At 44.3% G+C, this 21,804-nt stretch overlaps 1 protein-coding gene across 1 annotated transcript in view; it reads left to right on the top strand.

The window, feature by feature from the left end:
• Positions 1-21,804, top strand: part of Nek11 (NIMA related kinase 11) — a 181,319-nt gene that overhangs the window by 94,174 nt on the left and 65,341 nt on the right. The window contains 1 exon segment of the mRNA XM_021207830.1: positions 7,773-7,933. Within this exon segment, the coding sequence (XP_021063489.1) occupies positions 7,773-7,933 (161 nt within the window).

The raw sequence follows: 21,804 nt of genomic DNA, 5'->3' as shown, positions 1-21,804 counted from the left end.
ACACACACACACACACACACACACACACACACACACCTGTCTCTGCCTGGACCTGGGGTCATCCAGCCCAAGTCCCTTTTGACTGTGTCTGTAAAGGAAAGCTATCAGATTCTTTATTAGGGGGCCAGGCCTGGAAGCAGGCTACATTCTGCTGACAAAAAGGCCATACTGAGCTTTCTGTGCTGAGTTCTGTAGGCAGTGAAGGCTCACTGAAGGAGTTGGTGTTTCCACAAGATTTGCAGTCCACTGTGGAAGACCATGGAGGTGTGAGACAGGAGCTCTACAGAGCTGACTGTTAAAAAACTATAGACTGTGCATTTGTCCCTCAGCTTAGAGTGTGCTCATGTTACTGGAGGCCCCCCACATCCTCCACTGGACTGTACATCAGTCTAAATTGTCCCTTAGCAAATGTGCTGCCACAAGCGCCAGTCCCACTAAATGTTACAGTGATTGAAAATTGCAATCCCTTCCCACAGGCCCAGAAGAGGGCTCTTTGTAATGAAATACAGAGGCAGCAGCCATTTGGTGTGTGGAATAACTGTCTCTCTGGGACTTCCACAGTGGGCCCAGAGTGTCAGTAAAAAGGCAGGCTCACCAAGAGAAGAAATGACGGCTGCCTTTATTGCAGAGCACCCTTCATTCTCTGTGGCTTCTGAACCTGGTGAGTAATTCTAATGGCCGCCTTCAGGAACTTGGACACCCGGAAAATAGTCTCAGGCCCAGCTGGTGATTCACCAAACAGCCCAGATGAACCATCTCCTGGTTCACAGCAGGGGACAGATGGTTTACAAAAAACTGAAAACAAACAATAAACCAACATTAGTTTGGAGTTTAGAAATTGATAAAATACCCTTTCTCAGTCAGCAAAGTTTTGGAGCCTTTTTCTTCAGGTTGTGTGGGCGAAGTTGTGTGCTATCCAGGGGTGGGACATCAAGTGCCCCATTGGTGATGGAGAGAATGAAGGATGAGGGTCTAGGAAACATTTTAGCTATGATGGAGTCTATCAGACAGGCTCTCTCTCCCTGGGGAGTGTTTGGCTCTAGCTGTTCTGTCTATCAGTGCCTTTATCTACTGATAATGACTCAGCCCACATGTCAGCTGGAGATCTGCCCCCGGCAGCCAGCAGGAGCACCTGGAAAATCCCAGTCTGCTAATGAGTTGCATCACATGCTAGGGTGACTTTGGCTGAGGCCCTGAACTTGATGGGTCTGCAGGATGGGGCTGTGAAGTTTAGTATGAAAATGTGCTCCCCAGCTCTCTGTCTGTCTTAGTGTTCTTTTGCTGTGAAAAGACACCATGACCATGGCAACTCTCATAAAGGAAAATATTGAACTGGGACTGGTTCACAGTTCCAGTATTTGAGTCCATTAGTCATGGCAGAATGCATGGAATAATGCAGGCAGGAACGGTGCTGGAGGTGGAGCTGAGTTCTACATCCAGATCATCAGACAGCAGGAAGAACAAGACCCTGGGCATGGCTTGAGCATTTAAAACCTCAGCACTTCTTCCAACAAGGCCACACCCACCCCAACAAAGCCAAACCTCCTAATCTTTGTCAAGTAGCACCTCTCCCTTATAACACACATTTAAGTATTTGAGCCTGTGGAGGCCATTACTATTCAATCTGCCACACTGTTGTCACCAACACTTGGGATGGTCAACTCACAAGGACTTTTCTTTTTATTTTGTCTCACAATTTGGGAAAGTTCAGCCTATGACCAGTTGTTTCTGTTGTGGTTTGGGATCCATGGTGAGTCAGCATGGGAACACGTGACAGGGTTATTTACCCTACGGCAAGAATGTGTAAGAGAAAGGAAGAGACCGTGGAACCACTGTGCCCTTGGGGAACAAGCCTTCAGTGACCGGAGACCTGTCAACAGAATCTGTAGATGAAAAATTCCTTTCTATTAACGTTATGGGTTGGGACCAAGCCTCCAACACATGGACCGCTGAGGGACATTTAATATCCAAACTGTACCATCTGACAGGTAAACTTAGAGCATGCAAGAGAAAAGATGGAGTGGGGTTGGGGCTCCAATAGCACCTTCCTCCTCCCTCACCCTCCAGCGAAGCTTCTGAGAGCCTTTGAATGGGATGCTATGATGGAGTTCATAAACCCATACCTTTTAGAGATCTTAGGACTCTTTTATTCCAAAAGTTGTGAGTCTCTTCCTTGACCTAACGTGGGGTTGCTATGGTGATCAAGAGGAGCATGGAGTCTGCCCTCCTGGGCTCATAGGTTAGTAGGGAAATGATTTTCACTTAAACAGACATTAAGTGACAGTTTTGCCCTGAATTAGTAGTGTGCATTGGACTCACCTGGAGGCGTTGTTGAAACACATTATGTTTTATGGTATTGAACCAAGAGCCCTGCACGAGGTAGGTATTATACCATTGAGCTCCATCCCCAGGCACATTGTACTAATTAAATAGGTCAGGGCTGGCGATGGGCTTAGAACTTGTATTTCTGTTGAGACCCAAGGTGCTGCTACTCTTTGCACAGGGCATCCCAGTGGTGGGAATCACTTGGGATGATGATAGACCGACAGGTGGAGGTTATCCTCCTGCAGCTCTGTGCTTGGGCTAGTGACATGGCTCAGAGGGTTTGCAGTGTGAAGTCTGGAGTTGGGGTCTTCAGCACCCACATAAAAGCCAAGCAGGCACAGTATCTGCCTGTAATCTCAGAGTCCCCAAAGTGGAAACAGACAGATCCCCGAGACAAGCTAGCTAGAGCTAGATCAGCTGAATCAGTCAACTACAGGTTCAGCAAAAGACATACAGGAAAACTATCTATTTAAGAAAAGTTTTATACTGTATATCTGATTACTGATCTGAAGTACAGAGAGCTGGTCTAACAATACACGAAACAACAGTCTTTTATCTAACATAGCACCTCTATGTCAGTTTCTCCTCCAGTGCCCAGTGTGATAGTCTTACATTTCTGTGTTGGCAGCATCATTACAAATTCAGAAGTTTGTGCCTTACCCAGGCCCACTGAATTGGAAGTGCTGGAGGGAAGGTTGTTTTAACTGGATGACTAGCTGGCGCTCATGCTCCTGCAAATCTGACCCATCTGAGACAGAGAAGTGAGAGCTGGCTTGAGTCCGGATGAGGCCCTGGCACTCACTGTTCTCCTGTGAGACAACCTCCTGGCATAACTAAGAGTCAGGTTTTCTTTCAAGCCAGAACCCCACCCCTTATTGTCCAGTGTCTTTCAGAGCCTGTGGGGGACAGTTAGGAGATTTTAGCAGCAAAGAGAAACGTTCCTTATTCACTGTAAAATGGCACTAACCCAGAAGCTAGGGTTCAGGGTGTTTACTTTCTAGCTTCATGGTCATGGTGCATGCGTCTGTGTGACCTTTCTCTGGTTTTAGCCTGTATGAGCTTTCACTTTCTTCATCGGAGCTATGGTCACATCTAGATCATCCAGATCTAACTTGAAGACTTGATACAACCATCAACGGAATAGTAGTCGTGAAGGGGTCTTTAAAATCACACAATGCTGTGCATAACCCGAAGCTGCTCACCATTCACTTCCGTATTCCTGTTCATGAAGTAGACACTGTCTCATTGTTTATAACGCCATAGAGAGCAGAAGCAATTGAGGCACAGAGAGCACAGCTCCAGCTCCTCTAGTAGGTGGTCTCTGCTAATAGTTTGCTTTAGCATAAGAAGGGTGGAAGATGCAGGGCTACAGTAGGATCACGTGTCCTTTATTAAAGTGATTCTGTGTATCCTAAGCCACTTTTACTTGAGTAGTTGTTATCAGGTATGGCTCCTGGACCAGCAGCACCCATCCACATCAGCTTGGAACTTTATAGAAATGAAAACCGTGGGGCTGGAGAAATGGGCCAGTGATGAAGAGTACTTGTTGATCTTGCAGAGTACCCAAGTTCAGTTCTTAGAACCCAAGTTGTATGGTTCAAAACTAAGTATAACTCCATCTCCAAGGTATCCAGCACCTGCTTTTGGCCTTGGAAGTTACACACATATACACACTCTCATGTGCTACCCAGAAGTACAAAATCAGCATTTGGGGGGTTGGAACCTAGCACAATATACCAATTGACAAGTCCTATAGGTGATCCTAGCACTCTGTCATCTTAGAAGGGATTTGTTTAGGTCTTGACTGGAGTACCTGACAAAGGCCACCCTTTCTGTGGAACTAGAAAACAACTTCTCTTCCCCTCGAGTACGGATTTGTGACACTGGTGTCCAAGCTCGGACAGCCATTATTGGATTCCTTCATAAGGATGCCCTGTCACTGCCCACCCAGCACAGGAGAAATCTGGTATGTGTCTGTTATGAGGCTCACTTCAGGGTGTGAGGAAATTAAAGCTATTCATCACAGTCTGGTTTTTCCCTCAGTGACAGGAGAAATGAGCCTTAGTCGAACAAGGCTTCAAATTGGACTCGCTACAGAAAAACATGCAGCTTGACAAACACACTTGAGTCAGGCTTACATTTGTTCTGATTTTGCTGTTTGAAAACAATTCCATTTCTTAGCAGCACTAAGATAGTGCAGTGTGCTCACGAGACACCGCGGGTGGAGCCATCCCAGGCTGTCTCCTGAGTCAGGTATGGGTAGCACACATCCTGACCCTTGGTCACTCTTTCCTTCTTAGAAGATCATAAGTTCAAGAGGGTAAGATACTAAGGCTCTTTGTGCACAGTGGACCCTGTTATGGGGGGAAGGAGATGGCATCGTTTGCAAGAGAAAAATGTCTGAGTTGTACAGGCATGACCTGGCCAGCTACACAGAAACACACACTCGTCATTGAGTATTCTTTATCTTCAAAGCAGTCTATAACCACAATAGAGACCATATAACCTATGAAGCCTATAGTTTGACTAGCAAGCCTTTCACTCCCACATCTCCCTGGGCTGTTTGCAGAACTTAGAGGCCCTCGTGGAACAGAAGAATGACGAGAGAGAATCAAGTGCCCACGTGTCTCTGCAGAGGCCAGCACAAAGGAAACCAATGGGGCATAATTCCACACTGTGCCTTTGAGTCAGCTCTGAAAACCTATACAAACTGATTATATTTAAAATAAAGAACATGTCATATTTGGTATGTAACTATGAATGTCTGATATATTCCTTCCTGATGTTGGGTATTATAGCAGCTGATGTCCATTGAGTAAAATACCATAACATGGTGCATAATGCCTTGTTTCTCCTATCCCATTGATTGCTCACAGTCACCCCAGAGGCAGATAATCATCGGTAGCTTAGAGATGAGAAAACCAGAATGTACAAAATTGAATTGGTACCCAGTGTTGCAGAACCACTGTTAGTCTCGATGGACGTGCAGATCTTGTGGATGCAGAAGCCAGCATTCTAAGCCATTGGGTTTCAAGCCGCAGATTGAAAAGTCACTTTTTGTGAGTTGCGAACATCATTTTGAAAATTTTGTTTTATTCCTAAAGATTTTAAGTGTGTACACAAATATAAACACACTCCTGCAAACTGGGCAATGATGTAAATCTGCCATACTGTGTCACACTCGAGTTTGAAAGCAAACAAGGGAAAGGGGATATGAAAAGGAGGTGACCAGAAGGGAGAAGAAATGAGAAAGTGAGTGAGTGAATGGCTGTAAAGAGAGGCAGAGAGACAGCGGAAGGAGGAGAAGTAGAGGAGCCAATGAGGGAACAGACAGGAGAGAGAGAGAGAGAGAGAGAGAGAGAGAGAGAGAGAGAGAGAGAGAGAGAGGAGAGAGAGAGAGAGGGAGAGAGGGGAGGAAGAGAGAGGGAGAGAGGGAGAGAGAGGGAGAGAGAGGGAGAGGGAGAGAGACAGAGGTTCTGGGTCGGGTGAAGAAGGAGCAGAGGAAGAAGTTATGTGAGAGGCATGTGGTTCTGTGTACAAATAACTTATCCATTGGATATAATTGTCATCTCAGAGGCCTACTGCTAAATAAGCTCACACTTTCTAGCTCCTTCTGGACTCTGGCTGGCTGGTCAACTCTGCTGTTCTGGCCCAAACTCCTTTCCAAGCTGACTAGTTCAAAGCAACGTCTCTTGGCCTCTGACTGAATTGCTCTGCTTGGCCTCAGACTAACTCTGGAGATCTGTACTAATCTTCTGGCTCAGTCTGCCTTCATATGCAACCTGTCCACCTGCCCCAGTAAAACTGCCCCAGTAAAACTGTCTTCTCTCTCTCTCTCTCTCTTTCTCCCCTTCCCTCCCCCCCTCCCTCCCCTATTTCTCTGCGCTGCTCTTTTAAGAAGCCTCTCTTTTCTGAGAGTTGGGTATATCCTATCTGGGTTATTCTGTTACATCATTCTCTGATTCATCACTTTGTCTGCTCAATCAGGCATCACTTTCAAGCATAGATAGATAGATAGATAGATAGATAGATAGATAGATAGATAGATAGATAGATAGGATAGAGAGAATAGATATCTATAGATATGTATGTATGGAAGAAACCAGGCTGGGATTAAATGACAGAGAATGTGAATCCAACCCTAAGAACTGTCAAAAGCTGTTAGGAATATATGTAATTTTTGTCACTGAACTAATTTTGATTCACTGTATAACCTCTTGTGTTCTGCAACAAAAGCATAGATAGCAAAAATATTGTAATGTTTTTCCTTCCGGAAGCTGGCATAATGGCTCAGTGGGTGAGCCTGATCAACTGACTTTGATCCCCAGGCCCTACATGGCGGAAGGAGAGAGCTGACTCCCCCAATATGTCATCCCACCCCACATGGACACAGCTGTGTGCCTTAAAACTTTGTCTTTTTTGCTGGATAAGTCTACAGCACCATGCGCAGAATTTGATATACAAGCAGGGAGAGGTTTAGTCAAACTGTGATTTTTCTGACCCTGTATGACACATTTCCCCACCAGAGAGAACAAAATAGCAATGGGTTAAAAGATAGCACCCTGTGTTTCAAGTAAGAACAGTAATTTTGTTTATAAGTCAAAATGCTGCAAAGCTTAACCTGGCTGCAGTATAATACCATTATGTAATTTCTTCCTCTCCCAGCCAAAGGTATTTCTCTATTGCCACTCCCCATTAGTAAATTAGGGTGTCCAATGCTGTGCCCCATAGCCCACCCTTGGCCTTTCTTTGTTGATATTGTTATGTCCACAACTCTGTTTCAGTCAGGAGAGATACTATGCCAAGTAACTTGGGTAACTGGTACCAACTTCCAGCTTACACAGATAATCTTCCATTTTCTTTTTGCTTTTAAATAAATGCTCTGTGAGGGTGTGAATATAGCCCCCCAGAGCAAACTCCATTTGAAAAGCCTAAATCCATAACCTGTTAGAAAAGAATTGTGATGCCTTCCCAGTTTGGCCAAATGGCATTGTTATATATCCTATCAATTTTTAAAAATCTCATTATTGACATTTTTAAAAAAGAAACTTCTTTAAAAGAAGAATATTATTAGCACAGTCTCCTTCCCACTGTCTCAGCTCCAAAGTTTAGTGAGTTACATACCAGGGTGCTGCTCTGGTTTCTCATCTTTATTTTTCTCTTGGCTCCCTTTGTTTTAATAAGGACTCATGTAAAAGCTCCAAAGGAGATCATTTACTCTTGTCTCATGGTTTTGTTCTTCTAACTTCAAAGATCGGTGCCCCTCTTTCTACTGGTTTAACTTCGCTGAGTGATAACTCTATCCAGCAGACAATTTCAGGAAGCTAAGACTCAGCACTGCACTCCAAGGAAGCTCTTCCAGTGCCAATCTCTGAGGATATGCAGGGGTCCTAGCTCACCCTGTTATAACTTCCGTGACTGGGATTGTTGCTTATTTTCCATTGCAGAGATCCCAGAAGACCCACTGGTTGCTGAACAATATTATTCCGATGTCTTTGATTCCTGTTCTGAAGACAGTGAGGAGCAGGAGGAAGACGTGATATTCTCAGAAGCAGGGGGAGACATGAAAGAGGAGGAATCCCCTTCTGTGTACAGAACAAACCAACAGGTACAGCCCCTCCTGCTCGGGCCAGAAGAGATGTAGCTGTCCGTGGTGCTGAATAGACTCTGACTCGGGCTAAGAGCAGAAGTCTTGAACCTGGAGTTGGGGGTCAGGTTGTTCAGGACCACTAGGGTCTTTCTAATGGCTCCATGTACGGAGTCTTTTCTTTCAAGAGGCAGGGACAGGCAGACCCCATAGAATCATCAGACTCTGATCAGGACCCTTTTAAGAGGGGAAGGGCTAGGCTAGTCGGTGCAGGAGGGCAGGCTGTCCCGCACAGGGCAGTGTCTGCCCACTGAGGAGGGTCTCTGTATTCCCAGTAAGTGCTGCAGGTTTCTCTCTCACAGGCACAGTGGATTTTTTTTTTTTATCACTTTCCTGCCTGTAATCAGATTTTTGGTCTGTTTTAAAATTTTAATGCAAGTACAGATGTATAAAGATTGATTTCATTCTGGAGTTAAAATTGGAAATTCTGAAGTTGGGAAAGGTTCTTTATAGCTTCTTGCAGCCTCTGAGGAGCCTTCATCGCATGCAGTACTGGATCTCTCTGCATACATGCTCTAGTAGTAAAACTTCTTAATTAGAAAGGCTGAGCTAATGTAGATCTAGTAAGCTAAGAAATGGCCCTGGCTTGTACCTTTTTCTTTTGATTTTTGGCATGGAAATAAAGTTGAACACAAGCAATTCAACTGATTTTATTGAAAGAGTTTCTCATTGTGTAGCTCAGGCTGGCATTGAACTTTAAACTTTCTAACTAACCTCCTAAGTGCTGGGATTTCAGGAATAAACCCCCAAAGCCAGGCACTGAGCCATTCTTAATAAACACTAAGAAATCCATCATAATATTAAATAAAACTCATAAGAACTGTCTCCCATGTTCTATAGGCCAGGAGAGGAAGGGAAATGACTCCAGAAACATGTAAAAAATAGACCCAAGCTATGACTGGAGAAGTAGCTTAGTGGTTAAGAGTGCTCACTGTCTTTCCAGAGGACCTGGGTGTGGTTCCCAGCACCAAAATGGCAGCTCACATCTGTATCTGTCAGACCAGTTATATACCAATGCTAATGAATCTGATGCTCGCTTTTGCTTCTACTGGGGCCAGTCATGCATGCAGTGTGCAGATATACATGCAGGCAAAAACTCACACATACAAAATAAAAAATAGGTAAATAGTTTGAAAATATTAGCATCAAACAAAGGAAAAGCTAAGAGAAAGAGAAAACATAGGAGAATGTAAATGACTTATACAGGAGGCAAGGGGCCAAGGATAATCAGCAAAAATGCAGGACAAAAGAGAGGTGGGGTCCCAAATGCCACAATATCAATATTCCTTATGCTCATCCCCCTTTCTCCCCAAGGGACCCTGGGAAAAGGGTACCTAGTACTACAAGTCAAAAATAGAATTTCTGTTTGTTTCTAGGCCACCACTACAAACAGTTAAATGAATATTGCCATAATACTGCATTAATCTCACCCCATGCCTGTGGTGGGAAAACATGACATAAAAATGTGTACCCAGTCTTTGCTCAGATCATCAAGTGGCAAACTTTGATTTACTGATAGTATAATTTTCAATAGTTTTAAATAAAACAGGGCCAATTCAGAAACACATATGACTAAAATCTGGTTATAAATACCACACAAGTGAAGAATTAGAGCTTTGGCAGCCCCAGAACTCTTGTCTCTGACTTAGTAATTTGGACAAAGTAACAACACCCCATATAAGTGGCAAGGCCTAGACTCATTTACAGGCAATCCAACTTCCTGGGATGCTTTAGAGTAACAACTAGTGAACACTTCGCCCCTTCTTAGAATTGGGAACAAAACTCCCATGGAAGGGGTTACAGAGACAAAGTTTGGAGCTGAGACAAAAGGATGGACCATCCAAAAACTCCCCCACCCAGGGGTCCATCCCATAATCAGCCACCAAACGCAGACACTATTGCATACACCAGAAGCCATAACAACATGGTATGACAGAGATGGAAGTGGGGGTTATACTATTGTAATCTGTGATAGGGACTGATAATCACAGCTACATTTTAATCTAGTATTAGTTTGCTGCAGTTTCTCTTTCTTCAGGGATGGTGGGCATGGCTGTGATGGGCACCTTCCCATTCTGCAGGGATCTTGTATGAGAAGTACACAAATTGTACTTCAGAGCTCAGTGCTGGTACCCCAGTCACTCTGCACTTCGTGAAGTATGTGAAGCTTGCAGCCAGCCATCTCTGGAGTCACCTTTTGCTTGCTGGCCTTTCCCTTGTAATGGTTTGAGTAGGTATGACCCCCATAGAGTCATAGGTTTGAATGCTTAGCCATAGGAAGTAGTACTATTAGAGGTATAGCCTTGTGGGAGGAAGTGTGTCACTGTGGAGTTGAGCTTTGAGGCCACCTATGCTCAAGCTATGCTCAGTGAGGCACACAGTCTCCTTCTGCTACCTGCAGATCAAGATGTAGAACTCTTGACTCTTTCTCCAGCATCACGTGTGCCTGACACGGCCATACTTCCCGCCATGATGACAGTGGACTGAACCTCTGAAACTGTTAGCCAGCACCAATTAAATGTTTTCCTTTATAAGAGTTGCCTTGGAAAAAGAAGGAGCTAGAGAAAGTACCCAAGAAGCTGAAGGGGTTTGCAGTCCCATAGGAGGAACAACAATATGAATGAATCAGTACCCCCAGAGCTCCCTGGGAGTAGACCACCAACCAAAGAGTGCACATGGTGGGATCCATGGCTCTAGCTGCATATGTAGCAGAGGATGGCCTAGTTGGTCATTAATGGAAGGAGAGACCCTTGGTCCTGTGAAGGTTCTAGGCCTCAGTATAGGGAAATGCCAGGGCCAGGAAGCAGGAGTGGGTGGGTTGGTGAGCAGGGTGGGGGAGAGGGGATGGGGGTTTTTGGATGGGAAACTAAGAAAGGGGATAACATTTGAAATGTAAATAAAGAAAATATCTAATAAAAAAAAAAAGAGTTGCCTTGGTCATAGTGTCTCTTCACAGGATAAACTCTCACTAAAACAGAAGTTGGTACTTGGGCCTGGGGTATTGCTGATAGGCCTGACCATGATTTTGTTTAAAGGATTTAGACTTTGGGACTTTGTGTTAAGAAACCAGTAGAGAGGAGAAAGTGGGGAAGAGCCTCGAAGATATGGGCACAAGGGAAAAATTCCTGAATAGAACTGTAAAAGCTTGTGCGGTAAAATTGAGAATTGACAAATGGGACCTCATAAAATTGTAAAGCTTCTGTAAGGCAAAAGACACTATCAATAAGACAAAAAGGTCACCAACAGATTGGGAAAGGATCTTTAGCAATCCTAAATGAGATAGGAGACTAATATCCAATATATATAAAGAACTCAAGAAGATGGACAGCAGAAAACCAAATAACCCCATTAAAAAATGGGGCACAGATCTAAACAAAGAATTCTCAACTGAGGAATATCGAATGGCTGAGAAACACCTCAAAAAATGTTCAACATCCTTAATCATCAGGGAAATGCAAATCAAAACAACCCTGAGATTCCACNTCACACCAGTCAGAATGACTAAGATCAAAAATTCAGGTGACAGCAGATGCTGGCGAGGATGTGGAGAAAGAGGAACACTCCTCCATTGTTGGTGNGANTGCAAGCTTGTACAACCACTGTGGAAATCAGTCTGGCAGTTCCTCAGAAAATTGGACATAGTACTACCGGAGGATCCAGCAATACCTTTCCTGGGCATATACCCAGAAGATGTTCCAACTGCTAATAAGAACACATGCTCCACTATGTTTATAGCAGCCTTATTTATAATAGCCAGAAGCTGGAAAGAACCCAGATGTCCCTCAACAGAGGAATGGACACAGAAAATGTGGTACATTTACACAATGGAGTACTACTCAGCTATTAAAAACAATGAATTTATGAAATTCCTCGGCAAATGGATGGATCTGGAGGTTATCATCCTTAGTGAGGTAACCCAATCACAAGAGAACTCACATGATATGTACTCACTGATAATTGGATATTAGCCCTGAAACCTAGAATACCCAAGATACAATTTGTAAAATACATGAAACTCAGAAGAATGAAGACCAAAATGTGGACACTTTACCCCTTCTTAGAATTGGGAACAAAACACCCATGGAAGGAGTTACAGAGACAAAGTTTGGAGATGAGACAAAAGGATGGACCATCCAGAGACTGCCCCACCCAGGGGTCCATCCCATAATCAGCCACCAAACGCAGACACTGTTGCATACGCCAGCAAGATTTTGCTGAAAGGACCCTGATATAGCTGTCTCTTGTGAGGCTATGCCAGTGGCTGGCAAACACAGAAGTGGATGCTCACTGTCAGGTATCGGATTGAGCACAGGGCCCCCAATAGAGGAGATAGAGAAAATGCCCAATAGAAACTAATCAGTACCCCCAGAGTTTGTGTCTCTAGCTGCATATGTAGCAGAAGATGGCCTAGAGAGGCCCCTTGGTCTTGCAAACTTTATATGTCCCAGTACAGGGGAACACCAGGGCCAAGAAGTGGGAGTGGGTGGGTACGGGAGTGGGGGAGGGAGGGTATAGGGGACTTTGGGGGTAGCATTTGAAATGTAAATGAAGTAAATATCTAATAAAAAATTGGAACAAAAAAAGAAAGAAAAAAAGAAAATGACCAAAAAAAATAGAAAGAAAGAAAGAAAGAAAGAAAGAAAGAAAGAAAGAAAGAAAGAAGAAAAGAAAGAAGAAAGAAGAAAGAAGAAGAAAAGAAAGAAAGAAAAGTTTAGGTCCAGGCATGGTGGTATATCCCTTTAATCCCACCACTCTAGAGACAGAGGCAGGAGACCAGTTTAAGACCAGTCTAGTCTACAGAGCAAGTTCCAGAGCAGACAAACTTAGACAGCAAGAGAACCCATCAAAGACAGAAAGCTGATAAAGATGGCTTTGAACAAAGGGACCATGTTACAGCCCCAGCAAGCAGCAGAACTTGGTAGCTTCAGCCATGTGGTTCTGACTTTAGGGTCAAGAATAAAAGATCAGGGTTATAGAATCTTCCTCTGCAACTAAATAACTTGCTGAGGCCAGGTGTATGATAGGGATCTCCCTGCGTGGAGGCCTAGAAAAGTAAGTGTGTGAGACTCTGAAGGTGAAACCTGGATCACCTTGGAGACCCCAAGAGGTTAGTGATGCCAAAGCTGTGGAAAGCTACCAAGGAAAGCTGCTAACAGGAAGTAGAACCAGCCTAAGAGAAAGAAGTGTGTTGAAGTCAACAAAGCTGTAATGTGTGGAAGATGTAAAGAGATTTATGACACCAGACAGGAGATGCAGAGTTTGGAGTTTTCCCAAGGTTTTCAGTCTTGCTTTGGTCCAGTATTTCCTCACTATGTTTCCTTCCCTATATTTGGAACGAGGATTGTATGAATCTCAGAAGAGACTTGGCCTCTGCACTTTTAAATATTTTTGAGACTGTGATAGACTGGGAAAATTTGAAGCTAGACTTAATGTGTTTTGTATTATGTTATGGCTACAAGCCTGTGGGGGCCAGGGAGTGGAGTGTGGTCCTTTGAATAGGTATGACCCTCATAGACTCATGGGTTTGAATGTTTAGCCCATAGGGAGTGGCATTATTAGGAGGTATGACCTTGTTGAAGGAAGTGTGTCACTGGAGGTGGGCTTTGAAGTCATATATGCTCAAAATACTCCCAGTATGGCACACAGTCTCCTTATGCTGCCTGCAGGTCAAGATGCAGAATGTTCTTTCCCTAACACCATGTCTGTATAAACACTGGCATGCTTCCAGCCATGATGATAATGGACTGAACCTCTGAGACTGTAAGCCACCCCCAGCTAAATGCTTTATTTTCTAGGAGTTGCCTTGGTCATGGTATCTCTTCACAGCAATGAAACCCTAACCAAGACAGCCCTTGAACCCTGAGCATGCTAAAGTAGCAACATACCCATGGACTCTGGGTGCATCACCAGATCCAAGCTGATTGTTCTTTCATATTTTAATGTAAGAAGTGCTTTCTGATAGAAAGTCAGCCGCAGGCTTCTTTGTCATTTATTGCTGGGTTCTGTGAGCCAACCCTGCTGTTCTTTAAGCAGCATTGCCTCCGAAGCAGTTTTATGAAACATCTAATTACTGTCGTTTCTCTACTGTGCTAAGCAAAGCATCTATAATACCTCTATCACAAGCCATTATACTGCTGATAGCTCCTCTGTGAAGTCGGTGGTCACTAAATTAGAATGTCCTCTTAGATCTCAGGAGAGTGGAGCTTAGAGCTTTCATCACAAGAGGTTCTCTGTGGCAGCTGTGGGACCTGTCACTAAGGGATGGTCCATGTGCTCTCACAGTCATGCCCAAGGACTGCAGGCTGATGCAAGGAGTTATTAATTCTGCCTGTCCCTCACTGCCTGGACCATCATTCCCTCTCCAAGACTGAAATATGGCCCAGGACACTGGTAAAAATACACTAGATGGAAGATAATGCCTTGGCCCACAACTCTCTCAGGAAAGGGTCTGTGCAATGAAGGCTTTCACCTAAGGCTTCCTTTAAAAGGCTCCTCAGAACCCTCAGATTCTCTCTTCCTGAGATGAAGGGTTACAGGGGCCTGTGTTTCCAAGCTAATATAGAAGTCCCCCAGTTTGGTTCAGGGTGGTAAGGCCTGAGGTTCCTCTGGGGACACTGGGTCCAGGCTATCATGGAGGTTGTTACTACAGGCTTTTGCTGTAGGGAGAGCCAAGTGGTTTAATCAGTTCATGTGTGTTACAGTGATAGCAACGTACGTTCTTGGAATCCTGATTTTATGGCCAGTACTTTATATTCTGGGCTAATGCAAGTCCTCTGGGAAAGATGGTGGGGTAGGATGGGATAAGAAGGGGGATGCCTGTGGAGTGGGTTAGGAGGGCCTCAGATTATGAGACCGCTCTGAGGGAAGAAGAGATGGAAAAAGAAAGATTGTACAGTTTTAGAAAAGGCCTGGTGAGGCTGGTAGGGCACACATGACAAAGGCTGCAGTCGGCATGTTTGCAGGAGTCCTGTGTTGGGCAGCAATGACCAGACCCTAGCACCCCATCTGAGCCCTCATTGGCTGGAAGCTCAGAGTTCATGTCTTCTGACTCCTGTGATGAATCCTGATAACTGTGACGAAACTGTGTGTGATGTAACTGGGGTGCGAGCTCACTGTGCTCACCACAGGTGAACGGTTTCGTTCCTGTAGTAACCTTTTCTTAGGAGAACTGCATCAGACTAAGATTCAGCTGGCTGGATGGTAGTAAGGGAGCAGGCAAAGTGAGGGGGAGAAGGTGATGGTGGGAGGGAGGAAGGGGCAAGTTTCCCTGAGGTTTCAACAAAAGGGGCAGCACCCCGGAATAAAAATGGGCCGTGACTCTAAACCCAGATGTCTCTGGTCCCTTCTAGTCCGAGAGTCCCTCTGACGCTAAATCTCTCACTTGCTGAATTTCTGCCGTAGTCTAGAGTGTTCAGAGATACTATTTTCCCCGTGGTATAGTCTCCCAGTGCAAGTCAATCATTTGTCATGGCGCTGAACAGAAAGCAGTGAAGGGTGTTGCTTTTTCAGTGTGTGCTACGTTTAACACCCAAGTCCTTGAAAGATGAGACTATTGTGCTATTTCAGCTTTTCATATGAAGAAACAGGATTGAAGGGCGACGGCTGAGATGCCCTACTGCAAGTAGGCACAGTTTCTACAGGCTGTGCTCTACACAGGAGTGACCGCCCCTGGTCTGTCACGCAGGGTAGAGGAAGTGGAAGGAAATAGAATAGTTCAAAGGTAGGTAAGAGCTGCTTATTATATAGAATTACTGAGGCAAATCTAATGCCCATTCTGGGAGAAATGAAGAGTTGTGTGAGGTAAATGAAGCCCAACTCTCTCCTGCTGAGGAATTTGCAATTATTTTCTAGTGTGCTTTTAAAATGGAAGATGCTAGAACTTTTGAACATAAATAGCAATACTGCGTTATTTTATAGTTTAAAATAATGCCAATAATGACCTGATTTAGTCAACCACATACTCAGGAGGAAACACTTTTTGTCCTGCATTGGCCTTAGAATCCATCATTATTTCTAAGAAGTGGCCTGTCCTGCTATTGCAAGTGGTTGAATTATTTCTTTCCTGTAACCCCAGCAGTGTGTCTTAGGCTACTAAGCAGCCATACCCTCCAGAGTGCAATGTGCCTTTTGTGTGGGCTAACTACAGCCTCAGCAGTTGTTCAGTGGAGGGATGCCCCACTTTCCCCTCCTGGGCTGTCCCAGCCTTGCTGCCTTGCTTCTTCTCCTTTCTCATCCCCTGTTCCTCGTCTGGCATGAAGTATAGCTCAGTGCTGACCACCCTGGGGTCCCCACACCTCACCGTGAGAGGCTGCTCCTGGAGCTGGGCATGGCAGGCTTGCTGGAGAAGTTAGCCAGTGAGAAGCTTAGGAGCCAAAGACAGCACCAAAAATGCATGAAAATAGGTAGCGATGTAATGGCTTCCAGTCATGGTTCAAACACAGGGCCAGTCTCTGCTTGCTCTGTGGGGCTTAAGTGAGGACTCGGCTAGAACTGGACTTGAGACTGCCCATCTGTCATGCGTAAGTGTGTAGCACAAGGACTTCCTTTGGGGATTTGGAAAGTCTCTTTTTGTCCCAATAACTTACCTTACATTGCTGGCCTTCCTTCCTAGACTATTGGGCATGTGTTGTGTAAAGAGACTAAGCCGTTATAGAGCCAGCAGAGGGACTGACCGGAGTACTTCCATCCACAGGCTGCTCCTCCAGAAGTGGGGCGTGGCAGGGAGAGTCAGGTGTCGGCAGCTTCTGGGAACTCTATGCCTGGCATAGATATCATGCCAGCAGTCCACTTTTTTTTTCTTGGCCTCTTCACCCTTTACGTTAATCCAAAACATCTTACAAGTTATACTGCAAATGTCTCTAACATTCTGAAGCTCCCATAAGCCCCAATCTTCAGGGAACCAGGGCACTGATAAGAGACACCTACAGGTGGAAAGCTTTAATAATGCAGAGTGAACAAGGCTGTAACATGAAATGTGGACACAGTGACAGCCATATGTCAGAAGTTCTGAATTCAGAGAAGGAGACATTTAGTGTTGGAGCCGCGAGGGCTGATTTGCTGAGTTTTGATGATGTGACTCTGTGTACCTGTCACTCCATATACATTAGGATGGAAGGCAGCCTCAACCGTGAGCTGGGAGCTGAGGTCTCAGCCTCCTAATTTCCTGGAAGCCCCACAGAAGACCATCAGCTCTGTCCTCTGGCTCTGGGTGGCAGCATCCTCTGCCTTCCCAGGAGTTAGGAATGAACATGAGCAAGGGTCTGGCTGCTAGTGAGACCCAAGTAGGATGCAAGAGGCACATCTGAGTGCACAGAAAGAGGGAGCTGCCATGCCACTTAGGTTTCTGTGACTTAGGGCTATTGTAGATGTGGTATGCAGAAAGGTAGATAATTGCTTAGTAATACATCTGACAGAAAAGGAACTTAGTGGGTTGTTAACTGTACATCCATGAACATATCATGTGCTCAGTAGCACAAGCGCTTGATATATGGTAGAGAACCAATAGAAATGACCCTGACCTGAGTGCATTTCAGTCTTGTGTTTGGATACTGTCTATGATGGGTGGTGCCTTGGTTTGTTTACTACTCATTGTTTCTGTCCTCCCAGAAGCCTGAACTCCTGTACCTAGTCATGTATCCAAACATAGAGGTCAAAGTCGTATACCCTCTCATAGACATCCTGAAATCAGCATGTCTAACAGTGAACCCCTTGCCCCATTTATGGCTCCTCCTGAGTTAGATCTACAGGTGGGAACTTACTAAGGGTTGCTCATCAAATGGAGAGTATGGTGCCATGCCTACTGTCATACAGCAAAGGCATCCACAGATCCCTCTCCACTCACTCTGAGCAGCTTTCAGCCACTGGAAGATGTAAGACAAAAGAGACCATATAACTGTGAAAATCTCTCTCTCTCTCTCTCTCTCTCTCTCTCTCTCTCTCTCTCTCTTCCCCCCCTCTCTGTGTGTGTGTATGTGTACAACACTCCCCTGCGGTTGGCATAGCCCACCAGCCATGAGTATAGAGGATGCTGCGTGTAGACAGATGGTTGAGTTTTCACTGCCTCCAGGTAAAGGATCAGTGAGCCCAATAACCCCCAGGATGCTTTCGAGAGCATCTAAAGATAGATACACAACCTCTAAGGGACTGTTGGTGTCTGCCCACACAACCCGCATCCTAAGCTAAATTCTTATGGCAGCTGGTTCTGCTCATTCATTCACCCAAATACCCTCCTTTTAGTTGGAACAAGATACAATGTTGTATATAGTTATCATTTTTCAGGAAACAATGTCTGGATCTCTCCCTATATTCATACATATATTTGGATTCAACAAAAAAGAATTAATTTTAGGTATTTACCTAACTTTTAAAGTAAACCCTCTTCCCTTAATTTGTCATTTCTGACTCTTAAGTTCCAAACTTGCTCAACATTTTCCTTAGCCACACATTGCTTTTTGGCCAGACTACAGGTGAGTTTTCCATCCATTCACTCATCAAGAGGAGGAAGATCCTTGGGGGAAGATGGAAGGGTGAAGCAGAACATCCTAGGCTCACACACCCATCTTCCTTTGTTCCTTCCTCTGCATCTTCATCGACATACTCGCTACATTAGGCATAAACAGACAAATCTTTTGGTCCTGGGTTCTCCTACAGGTGGTTTCCTGTTGGGTTGTTCTATCACAGGTGTGGCAAGGCCTCTTCTTCATCACCTCTCCCTTTTCACTGAGGTTTGGTTGTAGCTGGAATGGGTCAACCATGATTGCAGTCTCTTAGGTAAACAACAGTCTCTTGGGAAGCAGCCAGCCTTGGAATGATATTTCTTTAGTTGCCCTTATCTATCCCACAAGTTTTAAGCAGCAAACTGGGCTGGGTTCTCTGCTGGATGTTGCGATGGTAATTATATACTCAGCAGACATTTTTGAGAACATTTTAAACAAATACATGTTACAGTCCATATATACCAGCAATGGGCCTATAGGCTTCATAGATGCTACTATATCCGAGTCTTCTTACAATTCATTTTATAGATGGGGGAATTAGGTATGAATATGTTAAGTAGTTTGCTCAAAACACAAGGTGGGATTTAACCTCAAGAAGGCTGGCTTTGAAGACCGTGCTCTCTCCAATCTCAGTACTATTTGTCTGAACCCCAGCTTTGTGCCAGTGCCACCTTTTCCTTATGGTTTGGAAAAGAACACCTTTGTTCTATACAGTCCAGCTCTCATGTTCTACCTCCCAGGGCTTGGTTTAAGAACAATATCCAGTTCTAGCTGGAAGTGACAGGACTTGATTTATTGAGAAAGAATGGACTGTGGGAATGCTTGGAAAGTGATGTGGGAAAAATGTTTGCTTAAGCTTAGTATGTGTATTGCTGGTTACATGTAGCCAAAAGTATCTAATGTGACCAAGAAACGAAAAGTTATATATTCTGGGAGGAATGTTGGTGTAGCAATATGACTCCATGGTAGACCATCATTTCAAAGCAGCGTCTTGTCTGTGTTCAATGCTAAATTTAAGTAAAACAGCACGTGAAGATGCACAGATGGTCATTTGTGGGCTTATCCCTGTAACCTGAGCTCTTCTCAGGTCTCCCTGGTGAAGTGTGGGCAGCCCGGGCAGCAGATGAGACCCTGCCTCAAACAAACAAGCAAAGAGGATAAACAGAGGATGAGCAGTGCGGAAGATGAACGGTGTGATGCCCAGTGGCTCTCTGAGCACAACTGTTTGGGTTGGCAGCTACACTTTAATTCCCACATGTGCTTTTTGACATCTGCATGTGAATATTCCTGGAGCTGGCCTATCATGTCTGCCACAGGTCTGTATTCCAAAAGTAATGCTCAGAGAGAGATCTTCCTGATTTAGAAATGGCTCTGTGCAACAGCAAGACTGTCCTATGAAGAGAAGTCTGCTTTTCAGATTCTGAGTTCTCTAATTGTATTAATAATCAAAATTATTAATGTGCTCAGCAATACATGTGTTTGAAATCCCCCCAAAAGAGGTTTCAAAGAATTAGCGAAGTAGTGATTCAAGGTTAGTGTCCCAACTGATCTGCTCATCTCCTGTGTGTACGGGTGTCACAGTGGCATGGTGACGAACCCAGAGGACTTCAAGGGAAATGTAGTCTGTTTTACTGAATTTTGTCACCTTTCAATTTGCCACATGCCTCTAGCATCACCTTCTACAAAGCCAAATATTTCAAATATTTCCTGAATAGCTACAGAAACATGGGAGGGGGCTTTGCTATCATGTAAAATATGTTTAAATTATTTATATGCTATATTAATATACAGGGTACCAATATCTATTAGTCATAAACCCATTATTATATACAAAACTCATATATATATACATATATGTACACACACACATATGTGTATCTATATTATATGTGTGTGTTTCAGATATGTGTGTATTAATGTATGTGTGTGTGTGTGTGTGTGTACTTGCGTGTGTGTGCACACTTGTGCCAGAGTTCCAGTATGGAGGTCAGGGTTAGTCTGGGTGTTTCTCCTTTACCTCCCAACTCTTCTGAGACAGGAACTCTTTTTGTTGTTTGCTGCTGTGCATGGAAGGCTAGCTGCCTGCACATTTCCAGCGACTTTCATGTCTGCCTCCCACCTCACTCTCACTGTTGAAATCGTTGGATTACAGACACGCACTCTTGTGTCCAGACTTATGTGGATTCTGGGAGTTTGAAGTCAGGCTTAGAGGCCGTGATTTTTTTTTATAAGGACAACATTTAATTGGGGCTGGCTTACAGCTTCAGAGGTTCATTCCATTATCATCAAGGCAGGATCATGGCAGCATCCAGGCAGGCATGGTGCAGGAAGAGCTGAGAGTTCTACATCTTTATCTGAAGGCCTCTAGAAGACTAGCTTCCAGGCAGCTAGAATGAGGGTCTTAAAGCCCATACCCACAGTGGCACACCTACTTCAAGAAGACCACACCTCCTAATAGTGCCACTCCCTGGGCCAAGCATACACAAACCATCACACCTAGCAAGACTTTGTCTTCGGAAAAGGTAAATAGAATTCCTAGAAAGAGTCTTTAAAACAGTGGGTTGTGCGTTTTCTGTCTGCGTTTTCTCCCTCTCTGCTGTCTACCATATGCTTTGTGGGAGGTGGGGGGAAGGTCATGATTTTGATGAGATTATTATTACATCTCAGTGTCTACTAGGTCTTCAATTTCAATGCCATTTATAAATACCTTTAGTTTGGGCTTCTGATTATCTATCTATAGAAATCTGTTAAAATACTTGTTCCTTGGTCCCTTCTGGGTTTTTTGTTTGATCTATTGAAGCTGCTCTGACTCTGATATCTGGGTTTTTTAATGTCTGTCTTCAGAGCATTGATGCTTAACTGTTCTGCGGATTCAGGGTTTCTCTGCTGCTGATCTAAAATGGCCATTTTGAATTTAATATTGCCCCCCCCCCGGGAGTTTCCCAACAAGGGGTTACCGGCTCACTCTGGTTGATATACATTCATTAGTCCAGTGCAAACCTTTGCCACATCTTCTGAGTATTCCAGAAGGTTCAGGCCCTCTTTCAGAATTAGCTTGGTTCTGCCTACAACTCCCTTTGTTCACCACAATTAAGACATTTGACATTTTGGATTTTCTCAAGACCTTTAGAGATCACTTCTTCTAATAAAGTCATCATATGAATAAGATCCAATATCAACCATATTTCTAAATGATTCATCTATTGGTGATGATCTTGCCTTTAGAGGCCAGATCACCTTTTTGCATTCAGCTTTAGAATTTCCTTCCTTCGTTCCTTCCTTTCTCTCTCTCTCTCTCTCTCTCTCTCTCTCTCTCTCTCTCTCTCTCTCTCTTTC

Source organism: Mus pahari, chromosome 10, assembly GCF_900095145.1.
Source record: "Mus pahari chromosome 10, PAHARI_EIJ_v1.1, whole genome shotgun sequence".
NCBI classification, from domain to species: domain Eukaryota; kingdom Metazoa; phylum Chordata; class Mammalia; order Rodentia; family Muridae; genus Mus; species Mus pahari.
Note: the sequence above shows the minus strand (reverse complement) of the source record. Positions and strands in the feature narration are given on the sequence as shown.